Source organism: Rana temporaria, chromosome 7 (genome assembly GCF_905171775.1).
Source record: "Rana temporaria chromosome 7, aRanTem1.1, whole genome shotgun sequence".
NCBI classification, from domain to species: domain Eukaryota; kingdom Metazoa; phylum Chordata; class Amphibia; order Anura; family Ranidae; genus Rana; species Rana temporaria.
The window spans coordinates 29,284,103-29,298,888 of record NC_053495.1 but is presented as its reverse complement, the minus strand read 5'-3'; the positions used below and the strand labels follow the sequence as shown (position 1 = coordinate 29,298,888).

General features: G+C 46.4%; 1 protein-coding gene across 3 annotated transcripts; it reads right to left on the bottom strand.

Moving 5' to 3' along the window:
• Window positions 1-1,140: 1,140 nt before the first annotated feature.
• Window positions 1,141-14,485, bottom strand: C7H3orf14 (chromosome 7 C3orf14 homolog). Of its 3 annotated transcripts, none has more exons than XM_040358599.1 (5): window positions 14,399-14,485; window positions 10,430-10,499; window positions 7,224-7,335; window positions 4,794-4,865; window positions 1,141-1,417 (listed from the first exon to the last, which is right to left on the bottom strand). In XM_040358599.1, exons 2-5 carry the CDS (start codon window positions 10,480-10,482, stop codon window positions 1,217-1,219), a joined length of 438 nt encoding a protein of 145 aa, XP_040214533.1. In that variant the 5' UTR covers window positions 10,483-10,499; window positions 14,399-14,485; the 3' UTR covers window positions 1,141-1,216. The 3 variants fall into 3 exon arrangements, with proteins under 3 accessions (XP_040214533.1, XP_040214534.1, XP_040214532.1); XM_040358600.1 differs by having other exon boundaries at window positions 14,374-14,476; XM_040358598.1 differs by lacking the exon at window positions 14,399-14,485 and adding an exon at window positions 14,262-14,358.
• Between the last annotated feature and the right edge of the window lie 301 nt (window positions 14,486-14,786).

Genomic DNA, 14,786 nt, shown 5'->3' with positions numbered 1-14,786 from the left:
CGAGTGATCCCTTTTATAGGGAGACTCGATCGATGACGTCAGTCCTACAGCCACACCCCCCTACAGATGTAAACACACACTAGGTGAACCCTAACTCCTACAGCGCCCCCTGTGGTTAACTCCCAAACTGCAACTGTCATTTTCACAATAAACAATGCAATTTAAATGCATTTTTTGCTGTGAAAATGACAATGGTCCCAAAAATGTGTCAAAATTGTCCGAAGTGTCCGCCATAATGTCGCAGTCACGAAAAAAATCGCTGATCGCCACCATTAGTAGTAAAAAAAAAAAAAAATTATAAAAATGCAATAAAACTAACCCCTATTTTGTAAACGCTATAAATTTTGCGCAAACCAATCGATAAACGCTTATTGCGATTTTTTTTACCAAAAATAGCTAGAAGAATACATATCGGCCTAAACTGAGGAAAATTTGTATATATGTTTTTGGGGGATATTTATTATAGCAAAAAGTTAAAAATATTGCATTTTTTTCAAAATTGTCGCTCTATTTTTGTTTATAGCGCAAAAAATAAAAAACGCAGAGGTGATCAAATACCACCAAAAGAAAGCTCTATTTGTGGGGAAAAAAGGACGCCAATTTTGTTTGGGAGCCACGTCGCACGACCGCGCAATTGTCTGTTAAAGCGACACAGTGCCGAATCGCAAAACCTGGCCTGGGCATTTAGCAACAAAATGGTCCGGGGCTTAAGTGGTTAAACTTAATTTACTCTTGGCTCGTCGTAGTGTTGTACGTCACCGCGTTCTTGACGTTCGGAATTTCCAACAACATTTGTGTGACCGTGTGTACGCAAGACAAGTTTGAGCCAACAATCCCTTGTAAAAAAATCCACAGTTTTCTTGTCGGAAATTCCGACCGCGTGTAGTCCCCATCGGACATTTTCTGTCGGAATTTCCGACAGCAAATATTTGAGAGCTGGTTCACAAATTTTCCGACGGGAAAAATTCCTGTTGGAAATTCCGATCACCTGTATGCAATTCCGACGCACAAAAATCCTATGCATGCTCGGAATCATTGAACTTAATTTAATCTCGGCACGTCGTAGTGTTGTACGTCACCGCGTTCTTGACGTTCGGAATTTCTGACAACATTTGTGTGACCGTGTGTACGCAAGACAAGTTTGAGCCAACAAACCGTTGTAAAAAAATCCACAGTTTTCTTGTCGGAAATTCCGATCGCGTGTATGCGGCATTACTCAGAAAACCCTTGGGAAGGTGTTTGAATTGAAGCCAGAAGGAGGAAGACTCTTTTTCTTTGGAGCCTCCATAGTTCGGGAAAGTCTTAGCGTCGTCTTTGAATTGTAGCTTTGTTTTACACCAAAAGGTTCTTGAGCTTTTCCCAGTAGAAATAATTCCCATTTGGGAAGCTCTTCTTCCACAGATGCCCAGTACTGGTTCTGTAACACACAACAAATGAACAGTGTTTGACATTGCGAAAGCTATTCTGCGTACAAGCTTCTTTTATTGAGGGTAGCAGGCTAATTTAAAGAGGAACTTCACTCCTCTCCCCCATTAAAGTGGAGGTTCACCCGAAAAGTTAATTTTTAACATTAGATTGATGCTCATTTTGTCAAGGGGAATCGGGTAGTTTTTTAAAAATTGAAGCCGTACTTACCGTTTTAGAGAGCGATCTTCTCCGCCGCTTCCGGGTATGGTCTTCGGGACTGGGCGTTCCTATTTGATTGACAGGCTTCCGATAGCCTTCCAACGGTCGCATCTATCGCGTCACGATTTTCCGAAAGTAGCCGAACGTCGGTGCGCAGGCGCCGTATAGAGCCGCACCGACGTTCGGCTTCTTTCGGCTACTCATGACGCGATGTATGCGACCGTCGGAAGCCTGTCAATCAAATAGGAATGCCCAGTCCCGCAGCCCATACCTGGAAGCGGCGGAGAAGATCGCTCTCTAAAACGGTAAGTACTGCTTCGATTTTAAAAAAACTACCCAATTCCCCTTGACAAAATGAGCATCAATCTAATGTTAAAAATTTTTTTTCGGGTGAACTCCCGCTTTAAAGAATTAGTTAAGTTTGTGATTTTTACCTACAGGTAAGCTTATAATAAAGTGCTGCGTAAATTGACGTTGCTATACAAGTACCTGAAATAAATAAATATCTCCTTAATGTGCACCGTTTAGGAGATATTCGCTCTTTTGGCAAGTGGTAATATCACCGGCGCATACCCGCAACGTTCTCTCAGAGCGCTGTGCCCTGGCTGTGACTCCCGCATGTGATGCATACTAGGACATTATGCCATTGCCTTGCAGGGGATTTTTTTTTTAAATGCCGCCGTTTACTTCAGCTTTAAAGGGGTTGTAAAAGTACAATTTTCTTTCCTAAATAGCTTCCTTTACCTTAGTGCAGTCCTTCTTCACTTACCTCATCCTTTGATTTTGCTTTTAAATGTCCTTATTTCTTCTGAGAAATCCTCACTTCCTGTTCTTCTGTCTGTAACTCCACACAGTAATGCAAGGCTTTCTCCCTGGTGTGGAGTGTCGTGCTCGCCCCCTCCCTTGGGCTACAGGAGAGTCAGGACGCCCACTAATACACAGCTCCTTTCTCTATCTGTAACGTAGAGAGCGTCCTGACTCTCCTGTATTCCAAGGGAGGGGGGCGAGCACGACACTCCACACCAGGGAGAAAGCCTTGCATTATTGTGTGGAGTTACAGACAGAAGAACAGGAAGTGAGGATTTCTCAGAAGAAATAAGGACATTTAAAAGCAAAATCGAAAGATGAGGTAAGTGAAGGACGACTTCACTAAGGTAAAGGAAGCTATTTAGGAAAAACAATGTGTACCTTTACAACCCCTTTAAAGCCTGAAGGTGGCCATAGATGGATCGAAATGTGGCTGGATCAGCAGGGACCAGACATGTTTTGATCCATCTATGGCTGTTCCCGCTCCACAGACATTGATGTAAGGATCTATCAAATAGGAATGTTGGAAAATAATCTTGATCGGTACATTCTGACCCAGTCGTCAGAGTCCCAGCTGTCAGAATACACTAGAGAAGTGGGGATGATACCTACATCTATCTCGCTTGAGTGGATGTGTGACTTTGCATGAAACGACCCACCTATAGTCAGCCTAAATTTAGCTAAAAATAAAAACATAACAATCAGCACAAGGGACATAGCTTACAGATAAAATGATGTGTCCCTTGTGTTGATTCTTCTCCTTTTAGTACAAACAAGTGGGTGCTGAAACGACCACCGCCTGGAACCGTGTCATGTCAGAGCAAGAGAATGTCACCAGAACACCAAGGATCTCCAGAACGGGTCTAAAGCTTTATTCAACAAATACATCATTGCAGCAGATTGCAACGTTTCGGAGCCACCCAGGACCCCTTCATCAGGCATGTGACGATGAAGGGGTCCTGTGTGGCTCCGAAATGTTGCAATCTGCTGGAACGATGTGATCGTTGATTAAAGCTTTGGACCCGTTCTGGAGACCCTTGGTGTTCTGGTGACATTCTCTTGCCTTGTTAAATTTTTTCCACCCACTAAAAGGAAAGCAATATTTCCTATGATTTCCTGTCCCAAATTAAAAAGTTGTACAAGTAGCGGAAGTGTCTCCCCAGTTTTCCCCTTTGACACACAGGGGAGGGTTTTTGGGGGGGGTAAGATAGGTCATAGTAGGCCACTTTTTATGCTTGTTCTTAGATTTAAAGATATAGGGGCAGATCCTCAAAGAAATTACGCCGGCGTATCTCTTGATGCGCCGCGTAATTTCAAATTTGGCGCGTCGTATCTTTGTTTTGGTATCCACAAAATAAGATACGATGGCATCTGTCTTAGATCCGACAGGCGTACGTCTTCGTACGCCGTCGGATCTTGGATGCAATTTTTCGGCTTCCGCTAGGTGGCGTTCCCGTCGTAATCCGCGTCAAGTATGCAAATTAGCTATTTCCGACGATCCACGAACGTACGACCGGCCGTCGCATTTTTTTACGTTGTTTCCGTTCGGCTTTTTCCGGCGTATAGTTAAAGCTGCTATATGGTGGCGTACTCAATGTTAAGTATGGCCGTCGTTCCCGTGTCTAATTTTGAAAATTTTACGTCGTTTGCGTAAGTCGTCCGTGAATGGGGCTGGACGCCATTTACGTTCACGTTGAAAACAATGACGTCCTTGCGACGTCATTTGGAGCAATGCACCCTGGGAGTTTTTACGGACGGTGCATGCGCAGTTCGTTCGGCGCGGGGACGCGCTTCATTTAAATGAAACGCGCCCCCTACCCGCCCAATTCCGCCGCAAGAGATACACTACACCGCCGTAACTTACGGCGCAAATTCGTTGAGGATTCAAACCAACTCAAAGTAAGTTACAGCGGCGTAGCGTATTTGACATCTGCGCCGGGCGCATCGTATGTATGTGGATCTGCCCCTAACTGTCACTTTGTCCTGCATGCCCCAAACCCTGTGCTGACCCCATTATAAGCTCTTCACCTGCATTGTGCCACTGCGCTTTCCTCTGTGGCAGCTAGCATTAGAATTAGCGGTGTCACAGACATGGGTGGGGTGGGGGGGGAGGTGGCGTCGCTCCCTCGGTCGTGTGACAGTCTTCAGTCCTAGCAATTAGAGATCACATGCATCCCATACTTGAGCACTGGATAGTGCTGCTGGCTGCGACAGAGGTAGGAGCAGTGAGAGTGAGCATTAAGGGGCCAGGAAGGGCCCTTTGTAGAGACACTGTTGTTTTGCACTAGGCAATGTGACAATGTCTCTTTAAAAATGCCGACATGTTTGCTTTTAGACAATATATGCTGCTTTTTACCAACCTCTAGATTAGTAAGGGAAGGATCAGGATCTTGTACTCTTCGTCTTAGATTTTTCACCGACGTCTGAAAATCCTAAATGAATCATAAGAGGAAATAATGTAGTTAAATTAGCAAGGGTGGCTCCATATGATACTGCAAAAGAAAGGAGACACCGCGGACATGGCCCCAGCCTAAACTGGAACATAGGGAAGGATTAAAAAATAAAGCAGGGGTCAACAATATCCGGGCGCCAGGTCGCATTGGCGACAAGAAATTGTGACCTGGTGCTCGCGCCCGCCGATAATTGAGGATCCTGTGTCTCCGTGCGCCCCCACCTCCCCCACCGCGCGATCGTGGGGGCCCGCGACGGCCGGTAATTGAGGCCGCGGCTTTACGGCCTTGTGAAGTCCCAAGCTCTTCCTTCTGTGAGCTGGCGCCATCTGGTGGTGGCCGTTGGCATTACAAGTTAAACAGCAATTCTAATGTGTGTCATTTTTCACTATTTTCACTGCCATCTCCTTCCCTCTAATTAGAACCCCCAAACATTATATATATTTTAGAGAATAAAATGACGATCGTTGCAATACTTTCTGTCACGCCGTATTTGCACAGCGGTCTTACAAGCGCACTTTTTTGGGGGGAAAAATACACTTTTTTTTATTAAAAAATAAGACAACAGTAAAGTTATCCCAATTTTTTTTATATTGTGAAAGATAATGTTATGTCGAGTATATTGATACCCAACATGTCACCCTTCAAAATTGCATCCGCTCGTGGAATGCCGACAAACTTTTACCCTTTAAAATCTCCATAGGCGACGTTTAAAAAAATCTACAGGTTGCATGTTTTGAGTTACAGAGGTCTAGAGCTAGAATTATTGCTCTCGCTCTAACGATCGCGCCGATACCTCACGTGTGGTTTGAATACCGTTTACATATGCGGGCGCTGCTCACGTATGTGTTCGCTTCTGTGCGCAAGCTCGTCGGGACGGGGCACATTTTCTGGCTCCTAACTTTTTTAGCTGGCTCCTAGATTCCAAGCAAATTTGTCAAACCCTGAAATAAAGAAACTGCATTCTGAGTAAGTGATTAAAGTGGATGTAAACCCTCACATATACCCAGTGAAGTGAACAGCCTCAGGTGATACACAGAGATAAAACAAATCTCCCTACATAAGTTTTACATGTATACCTTCTGTCTTCAGCTTTATATATTCTTTAGACGTGCACATTTCGTTCACTTCCTCTTTCAACAGTAGGAGTGTAGTCTTGGCATACACTGTGCGACAGCTGATAGGAGGAAAGGCACACACCCCCCTCTCCACATGGGCAGATGCTTGCAGAGCTGTGCTGCGAATAGACCAGCTCTCTGCTAATCTGTTTATAGCACCTGCCCTGACATCAGCTGCTTTTATGTCCTGTGTCAAAGAACTCATCAGAAGTTATCATGTTGATAACAGAAGAACAGAGCAGCAGAAAATCACAGGACTTAATGCTTTGGAGAGAGATACGAAAACACTCTCAATCCTGAAACAATGGGATGAAGGGGGAGCCAGGGAGCACACGGGGGACCCGGGCAACAGAAAAAAGAGTAACAGGGAAAGGAGGGGTGGCATATATTAGTACCGATCCCCTATATTTTCATCCTGTGGCAGCTGAATTTTAACAAAAGGCAGAGGAGGAGAAGCCTACTTTCAGCTGTTGCAGGAAAAAAATACACATCGGTTCCACTAAATTCCACCCCCGCCACTTCTCCTGTCCAGGTTCTGAGGGTCGGCCAGGAAGGATTGCTGTTCACCTGTCACCTGCCCACCATTGACAGGTTGCCAACCCCAGGATTAGGGTGTGCCCAGGCACACCCCTTGCGCACGCCTATGGTTTTAAAATATAAAGGACACATTTCAGGCATACTCTTAACAAGAGGCAAGTGAGAATCTTCTTTCCAGTGGCATCCCCCAGGGGGCAGCAGACTAAACCTTCATATCCTGACCTATATCATGTACCATTTAGAACAGGGGTCTCAAAACATTCAAAACAAAGGGCCGGTTTATTGTCCTTCAGACTCTTGGAGGGCCGGACTTTGGCCAGCGGGAGTGAAAATTTTTCTGGCATCATTATTAGTAAACATCTGGTATTAGGGGGAGGAATAGTGCCCCATTGCTGGTATCATAGGGAGGAATAGTAATCTATTAGTTGTGTCAGTGGGAGAAATGGTGCTCCATTGTCTGTGTCAGATGTCAGAATAGTGTCTCATATCAGTGGGAGGGATAGTGCCCCAAGGGCCGGATAAAGGCTAGCAAAGGGCCGCATCCGGCCCTTGGGCCGCAGTTTCAACAAAGCATGAATTCCTTATAAAAAATAGGGCAGTTGCAAGCCTTGTTGGTGGTTCTTCCAGCTCGGTGTTGAGAGTTGTCAAGAAGTGAGACTTCAGGCTTCCCTTGAGCAGAACTTACTTTAAGAAGCATCTGATTTCTGTTATGTGCTGCCTCTGAAGCTTGGCTGTCCTTTCCAAACTGCTCGCCATGAATCTTCATCTCTTCAGTCAGTTTATTCTTTTCATCAAGTCTAAGTAAAAGGAGAGAAAGAAAAAAAATACAAACACATGTACACTATATTACCAAAAGTATTGGGACATCTGCCTTTACACGCAGGTGAACTTTATGCATCCCAGTCTTAATCCGTATGGTTCAATATTGAGTTGGCCCATCTTTTGCAGCTATAACAGCTTCATCTCTTCTGGGAAGACTGTCCACAAGGTTTAGGAGTGTGTCTATGGGAATGTTTGACCATTCTTATTTGTGAGGTCAGGCACTGATATTGGATGGGAAGGCCTGGCTTCCAGTCTCTGCTCTAATTTATCCCAAAGGTGTTCTATCGGGTTGAGGTCAGGACAGGTCCATAAAGACATGGATAAGTGAGTTTGGGGTGGAGGAACTTGACTGGCCTGCACAGAGTCCTGACCTCAACAAAACGGCCAAGGCTAGAGTTTTCAGAGGTGCTTTAGGACCTACCATTTCACTGTTGTTGACATAACTATTGCTTCTTTGGCGGCGTTGACATGAAAACTTTTGGCTGCTAAAGCAGCTGGGAGTTTGTTTCGATTTTTTCATATGACTGACGGTTTTCTTGTAGAAGTTCAAATAGCTGTGAGATCAATACTTATAGGGTGATTATTCAATTGATGAGCTATAAAGGCTTTCAAAGTGTCGCTTAGAGATGGGCTCATGCAATGTTGAGGGATGACTTGATATTTATTTGCTCAAAGCAAAAAAATAAATAAAAAAATGGGCACTATATTTTGTTTGTGTACACTTAAATTAATTTGAGTGAATTTATCACAAAAAAAATTGATTTGATAAACAGTAGTCTTGTGGCATAAAATATCTTGTGACATAAAAATGCAATTGCAAATGCCACCATTTTATTCTTCAGGGTCCTTGCTTTCAGAAAAAATATATATATATATTTTGGGGGGGTTAGGTAATTTTTTGGGCGAACAAATGAGTGTTTTAACAAAATCTGAAAGAAAAAAAATGACCCTGACTCATTCAGGTCTGTCAGACGTGTATTACCATGTCCACACAGCCTCTGACCCCTGTACCATGTCCACACTGCCTCTGACCTCTGTAGCATGTCCACACAGCCTCTGACCCCCTGTACCATGTCCACACAGCCTCTGACCCCCTGTACCATGTCCACACAGCCTCTGACCCCTGTACCATGTCCACACAGCCTCTGACCCCTGTACCATGTCCACACTGCCTCTGACCCCCTGTACCATGTCCACACAGCCTCTGACCCCTGTACCATGTCCGCACAGCCTCTGACCCCTGTACCATGTCCACACTGCCTCTGACCCCTGTACCATGTCCACACTGCCTCTGACCCCTGTACCATGTCCACACTGCCTCTGACCCCTGTACCATGTCCACACAGCCTCTGACCCCCTGTACCATGTCCGCACAGCCTCTGACCCCCTGTACCATGTCCACACAGCCTCTGACCCCCTGTACCATATCCACACAGCCTCTGACCCCCTGTACCATGTCCGCACAGCCTCTGAGCCCTGTACCATGTCCACATAGCCTCTGACCCCCTGTACCATGTCCACACAGCCTCTGACCCCTGTACCATGTCCTCACAGCCTCTGACCCCTGTACCATGTCCTCACAGCCTCTGACCCCTGTACCATGTCCACACAGCCTCTGACCTCTGTAGCATGTCCACACAGCCTCTGACCCCCTGTACCATGTCCACACAGCCTCTGACCCCTGTACCATGTCCACACTGCCTCTGACCCCTGTACCATGTCCACACTGCCTCTGACCCCTGTACCATGTCCACACTGCCTCTGACCCCTGTACCATGTCCACACAGCCTCTGACCCCCTGTACCATGTCCGCACAGCCTCTGACCCCCTGTACCATATCCACACAGCCTCTGACCCCCTGTACCATGTCCACACAGCCTCTGACCCCCTGTACCATGTCCGCACAGCCTCTGAGCCCTGTACCATGTCCACATAGCCTCTGACCCCCTGTACCATGTCCACACAGCCTCTGACCCCCTGTACCATGTCCACACAGCCTCTGACCCCTGTACCATGTCCTCACAGCCTCTGACCCCTGTACCATGTCCTCACAGCCTCTGACCCCTGTACCATGTCCACACAGCCTCTGACCCCTGTACCATGTCCACACAGCCTCTGACCCCTGTACCATGTCCTCACAGCCTCTGACCCCTGTACCATGTCCTCACAGCCTCTGACCCCTGTAACATGTCCATACAGCCTCTGACCCCTGTACCATGTCCTCACAGCCTCTGACCCCTGTACCATGTCCACACTGCCTCTGACCCCTGTACCATGTCCACACTGCCTCTGACCCCTGTACCATGTCCACACAGCCTCTGACCCCCTGTACCATGTCCGCACAGCCTCTGACCCCCTGTACCATGTCCACACAGCCTCTGACCCCCTGTACCATGTCCACACAGCCTCTGACCCCCTGTACCATGTCCGCACAGCCTCTGAGCCCTGTACCATGTCCACATAGCCTCTGACCCCCTGTACCATGTCCACACAGCCTCTGACCCCCTGTACCATATCCACACTGCCTCTGACCCCCTGTACCATGTCCACACAGCCTCTGACCCCTGTACCATGTCCGCACTGCCTCTGACCCCTGTACCATGTCCACACAGCCTCTGACCCCCTGTACCATATCCACACTGCCTCTGACCCCTGTACCATGTCCACACAGCCTCTGACCCCTGTACCATGTCCACACAGCCTCTGACCCCCTGTACCATGTCCGCACTGCCTCTGACCCCTGTACCATGTCCACACTGCCTCTGACCCCTGTACCATATCCACAAAGCCTCTGACCCCCTGTATTGAACGCTGCTTTAAGAATACATACTAGAATAGATTATTTTATTGAAACCAAAGTTTAGTGTCAACTTAACAGACTGAGGTCTTGTTTTAGATTGTTATGTGACACTTTTCCGGAGATTGCACTGTATAGATGTGCTATATCCACATGCAATGTAACACACATCTGACGCAGTCACGGCATATGTTTGCAGCATTGATACTCACACATGTTCTGCACACCAGGCTGACAATATCAGATAACACCTGGAAGAGTAATAAACCTACATGATTGTGTGGAGTCTCTCCAGCTCCTCTTCTTGGTCTCTATACAAAGTCATCCTTCTGCTGCCACTTTCTGAAAAGGAAAGAAGACAAAAAATCAATTTTCTACCATCAAGAATCCTTCTATTACCTTAAAGGAGTTGTAAAGGATTTTTTTTTTTTGCTGAAATTACTGTTTACAGGGTATAGAGACATAGGCCTAGATTCATGTAGGCCGCGTAAGTGTGGGCGGGCGTATCGTATTTACGCTACGCCGCCGCAACTTAGAGAGGCAAGTGCTGTATTCACAAAGCACTTGTGTCCTAAGTTACGGCGGCGTAGCGTAAATGTGCCGGCGTAAGCGCGCCCAATTCAAATTGGGAAGAGGTGGGCGTGTTTTATGCAAATAAAGCATGACCCCACGTAAATTACGTTTTGAACGTACGGCGCATGCGCCGTCTGTGGACGTATCCCAGTGGGCATGCGTCGGATAGAATGCCTAAGATACGTCGAACACTGCCTACGACGTGAACATAACTTACGCACAGCCCTATTCGCATACGACTTACGCAAACGATGTTAAAAGATACGCTTGTTCCGACGTCCATACTTTGCATAGGCTGCGCCACCTAGAGACCTGCTTTATCTTTACGCCGGTGTATGTCTTACGTAAACGGGCGTACGTACGTTCGTGAATCGGAGTATCTTGCTCATTTGCATATTCAACGCGGAAAAAAACGGAAGCGCCACCTAGCGGCCAGCTAAATATGCACCCTAAGATACGACGGCGTAGGAGACTTACGCCGCTCGTATCTTAGACAAATTTAAGCGTATCTGGTTTCCAGACTACGCTTAAAGATACGACGGCGCAGATTCGGACTTACGACGGCGTATCTACTGATACGCCAACGTAAGTCTTTGAGAATCTGGCCCATAATAGTTAACTGATTCCTTTTAAAAATGATTAAACATAGATGAAAATCAATCATATAATGTACCTACAGTTTCTAGTTTTGTTTTTGCATGTTGTTTCCTGCTTCTCTGCTGTACAGAGCCACAGAGCCAATACAGGGCAGTGATGGTTTGGAAAACGAAACTGATTGGTGCTGAGGGGTTTTAGACGCACAGTAATCACACCTCCTTGATTAGTGACCACAGAGAGAAATCTCCCAGTACTGTGGTTATCAGGAAACAGACAACCAGGAAGTGTGGAGATCAGAGAAGAATTACAGCAACTTGAGAGCAAAAACGAACAATGAGGACATGAAAACAGCACTGCATTAAGGTAAAGGAAGCTATTAAGATAAAAAAAATATTCCTTTACAAACCCTTTAATGAGCCCAGGGACAATGTGTAACAAGTTTGATAAATACAGGAGGGGGGGGGGGGGGCAGAGGGTGACCTCATCAGTTTAGGACTGTTTCAGCATTGTCCAATCAGCTGGCTGGGGGGCGGGTCCTAACCTGAACTGTATTGCTTAAAACTGAATTCCAGGTACTGTATAGATTATTTCTGCATAGTTACATTGATCCAACTTGGACCAATGTCAGTATATATGTCATACCTGTGGGGGTCTAATAAACATGTGCTAGAATGTTCAAAGGTACCTTTGTCTTCTTCTTATTATTATACAAAGAGAGACATTGAATTTTGGAGGCTACATGGACATTGATGGTATTATATGAACGAGCAACACACTTATAGTATAAAAATATATTATTAATTACAGCAATTCAGTTTAAAACATACAAAAAATCTGGGGCGACACACAGGCACTTTAACCACTTGAATTCCAGAAGATTTACCCCCCCCCCCCGCTTCATGACCTGGCCATTTTTTAGTGATACAACACTACCACGACTTTGTGCGATTTTACCTTGATTTCACAGGCGCGATTTTGACGCAATTTCAAGAATGCCTGTGTAAACTTGAGGTCTATGGACCTCAACTCGCATCGAAGTCGGACCAAAGTAGTACAGGGACTACTGTGAAGTCGGTTTGACTTGAAGTCGCACAGATCTGAATGGTACCGATTGGAAATCATGACTTGTCATGCGACTTTGTAGTCCCAAGTCGTACAAGTGTGAAAGGGGCCTAAACTGACAATTGCACAGTCGTGCGACGCTGTACCCAAATAAAATGTATGTCCCTTTTTACCCACAAATAGAGCTTTATTTTGGTGGTATTTGATCACCTCTGCGGTTTTTATTTGTTTGTGCTATAAACACAAAAAGATCATCAATTTAAAAAAAAATATATATCTTTTACTTTTTGCTGTTAAACAAATCCTATAAAAAAATGTAAAAATTCAGGTTTAGCCAAATATGTATTCTGCTACATATTTTTGTTAAAAAAATCCCAATTAGCATATATTGATTGGTTTGCGCAAAAGTTATAGTGTCTACTAAGGATGAGCTCCGGCGTGTTCGCATTGAACACGTGTGGAGCCCGCCAGGAAGTCGGCACCCGCGCTGCGCTAATCACAGCCAGGCAGACATTTCCCGATGCTCGGCTGCAGAGATCGGGAAATGTCTGCCTGGCTGTGATTAGCGCAGCGCGGGTGCCGACTTCCTGGTGGGCTCCACACGTGTTCAATGCGAACACGCCGGAGCTCATCCTTAGCGTCTACAAACTATATTGTTTTTATTTATTTTTTTACTAGTAGAGACGATCAGCGACTTATAGCAGGACTGTGATATTGCAGCGAAAAGTCAAGACATTGACACTTTTTGGGGACCGTGACACTAGTACAGTCATCAGTGCTAAAAATATGCACTGTCACTGTACTAATGACACTGGCAGAGAAGGGTGATCAGAGACTTAAATGTGTGCCTGAATTGTGCTTTACCACTGTGGGGGAGGTGCTTGTACTAGAGTAAGGTGACCAGATTTTTAAAATGAAATCCGGGGAAATATTTTTTCTTTACTAGTAATGGCAAAAATCAGCGACTCTCTGCCCGTCGCCGCCCGCCTCACAGCCTGTCAAGTCTTACTCTTCGGACCCCGGCTACTACTGGGTGGGTAGCGGAGGAAGATCACTCCACCAGGGAAGGCAAGGAGATAGGCAGGTGGCTGGCCAGGATTTGAGCCAAGGCAGAAGATCATGCGAGCGAAGCTGAATGGGCATGCCCCCGAAACTGAGGAAATATTCCCTCCGCTCCGACCAGCACATGATCATCAGAAGGGGGCACAGATAATGGGAAAAAAACAACCCCCCCCCCTATGCTAGTAGACACGGTGGAGCGGGGGTGTGTAATTCTAATTTTTGTTATTTTAATTCTGCACTGACTGTCTTTGAAATTGCCCCTGCCCCCTATTAAATACAATCCAAGGACAAAACCAGGGACAGAGTTGGTCCGGGGACAGTGTCCTCAATCAGGGGACTGTCCCCTGAAACTGGGGATGTCTGGTCACCCTATACTAGAGGAAGGCATGGATCGTGCCCCCTGCTTAGCAGAGACACAGGATCCACGTCTTCTGTACTGGCAGAATGGCCACCTGCCTTGTTTACATAAGCAGACCGCCACTCTGCGTGTGTACTGAAGCGCCGGTGGGTGCCGGCGGACATCGAGTCCACCGTACCCGCCGATCAGCTCCCGCAGGATGAGCTCAGGCGTGTTCACAACTCCAAGCGCCTGATCCCGCCAGGAAGCTGACACTGCGCTCGGCTAATCACAGATACTGAGACATTTCCCAGTCCACAGCTGCACAGATCCAGGAATGTCTCACTGCCTGTGATTGGCCGAGGGCAGTGTCAGCTTCCTGGAGGGTGCACACCTGAGCTCATCCTTACTAGAATAACACTACATAAGATCTGAAGGAGATTGTACAATCAGATTGTATGGTGTATGATCACCTTTAGGAAGCACAGAAGCCTGTGGATCGGGATGACCCCCATACACCATAGCACAGAGAAGTGTCCCTCTGATCGTCCACTCAGTATGAATAAAGCTGTCATTCAGCATCACCTGCCCATCCCCCGTCAGCTGTCACCTGCCAATCACCAGCCTGGCTCCTCTCCGGGACCGGGAGCCATCACCCCTCCACCGCTTCCGCGTCCAGCGTCACCATGGCAACCAGGAGGAAGCGCGCCACCACCTCTCACCACTAAACATTGCACAAACTATTGTTTTTATTATATATCGCAACCACCCTCCGTCAAACATCCATCGTCCAGTATCAGTACAATAAAACAAAGATTATTTCTTGCAAACATATCTTTACATTTTCCCCGACAGTAAGGGTGGTCGCCATTTTTCTGTAGACCATGCTAATTTGCATGCGCCGCACAGCATGGAGACATTTTATTAGAGCTGATTCGTCCTCTAGTATTTTTTTGTTTTTCCCTGTGCAGCGTACCATGCATAGGAATAGTTCACAA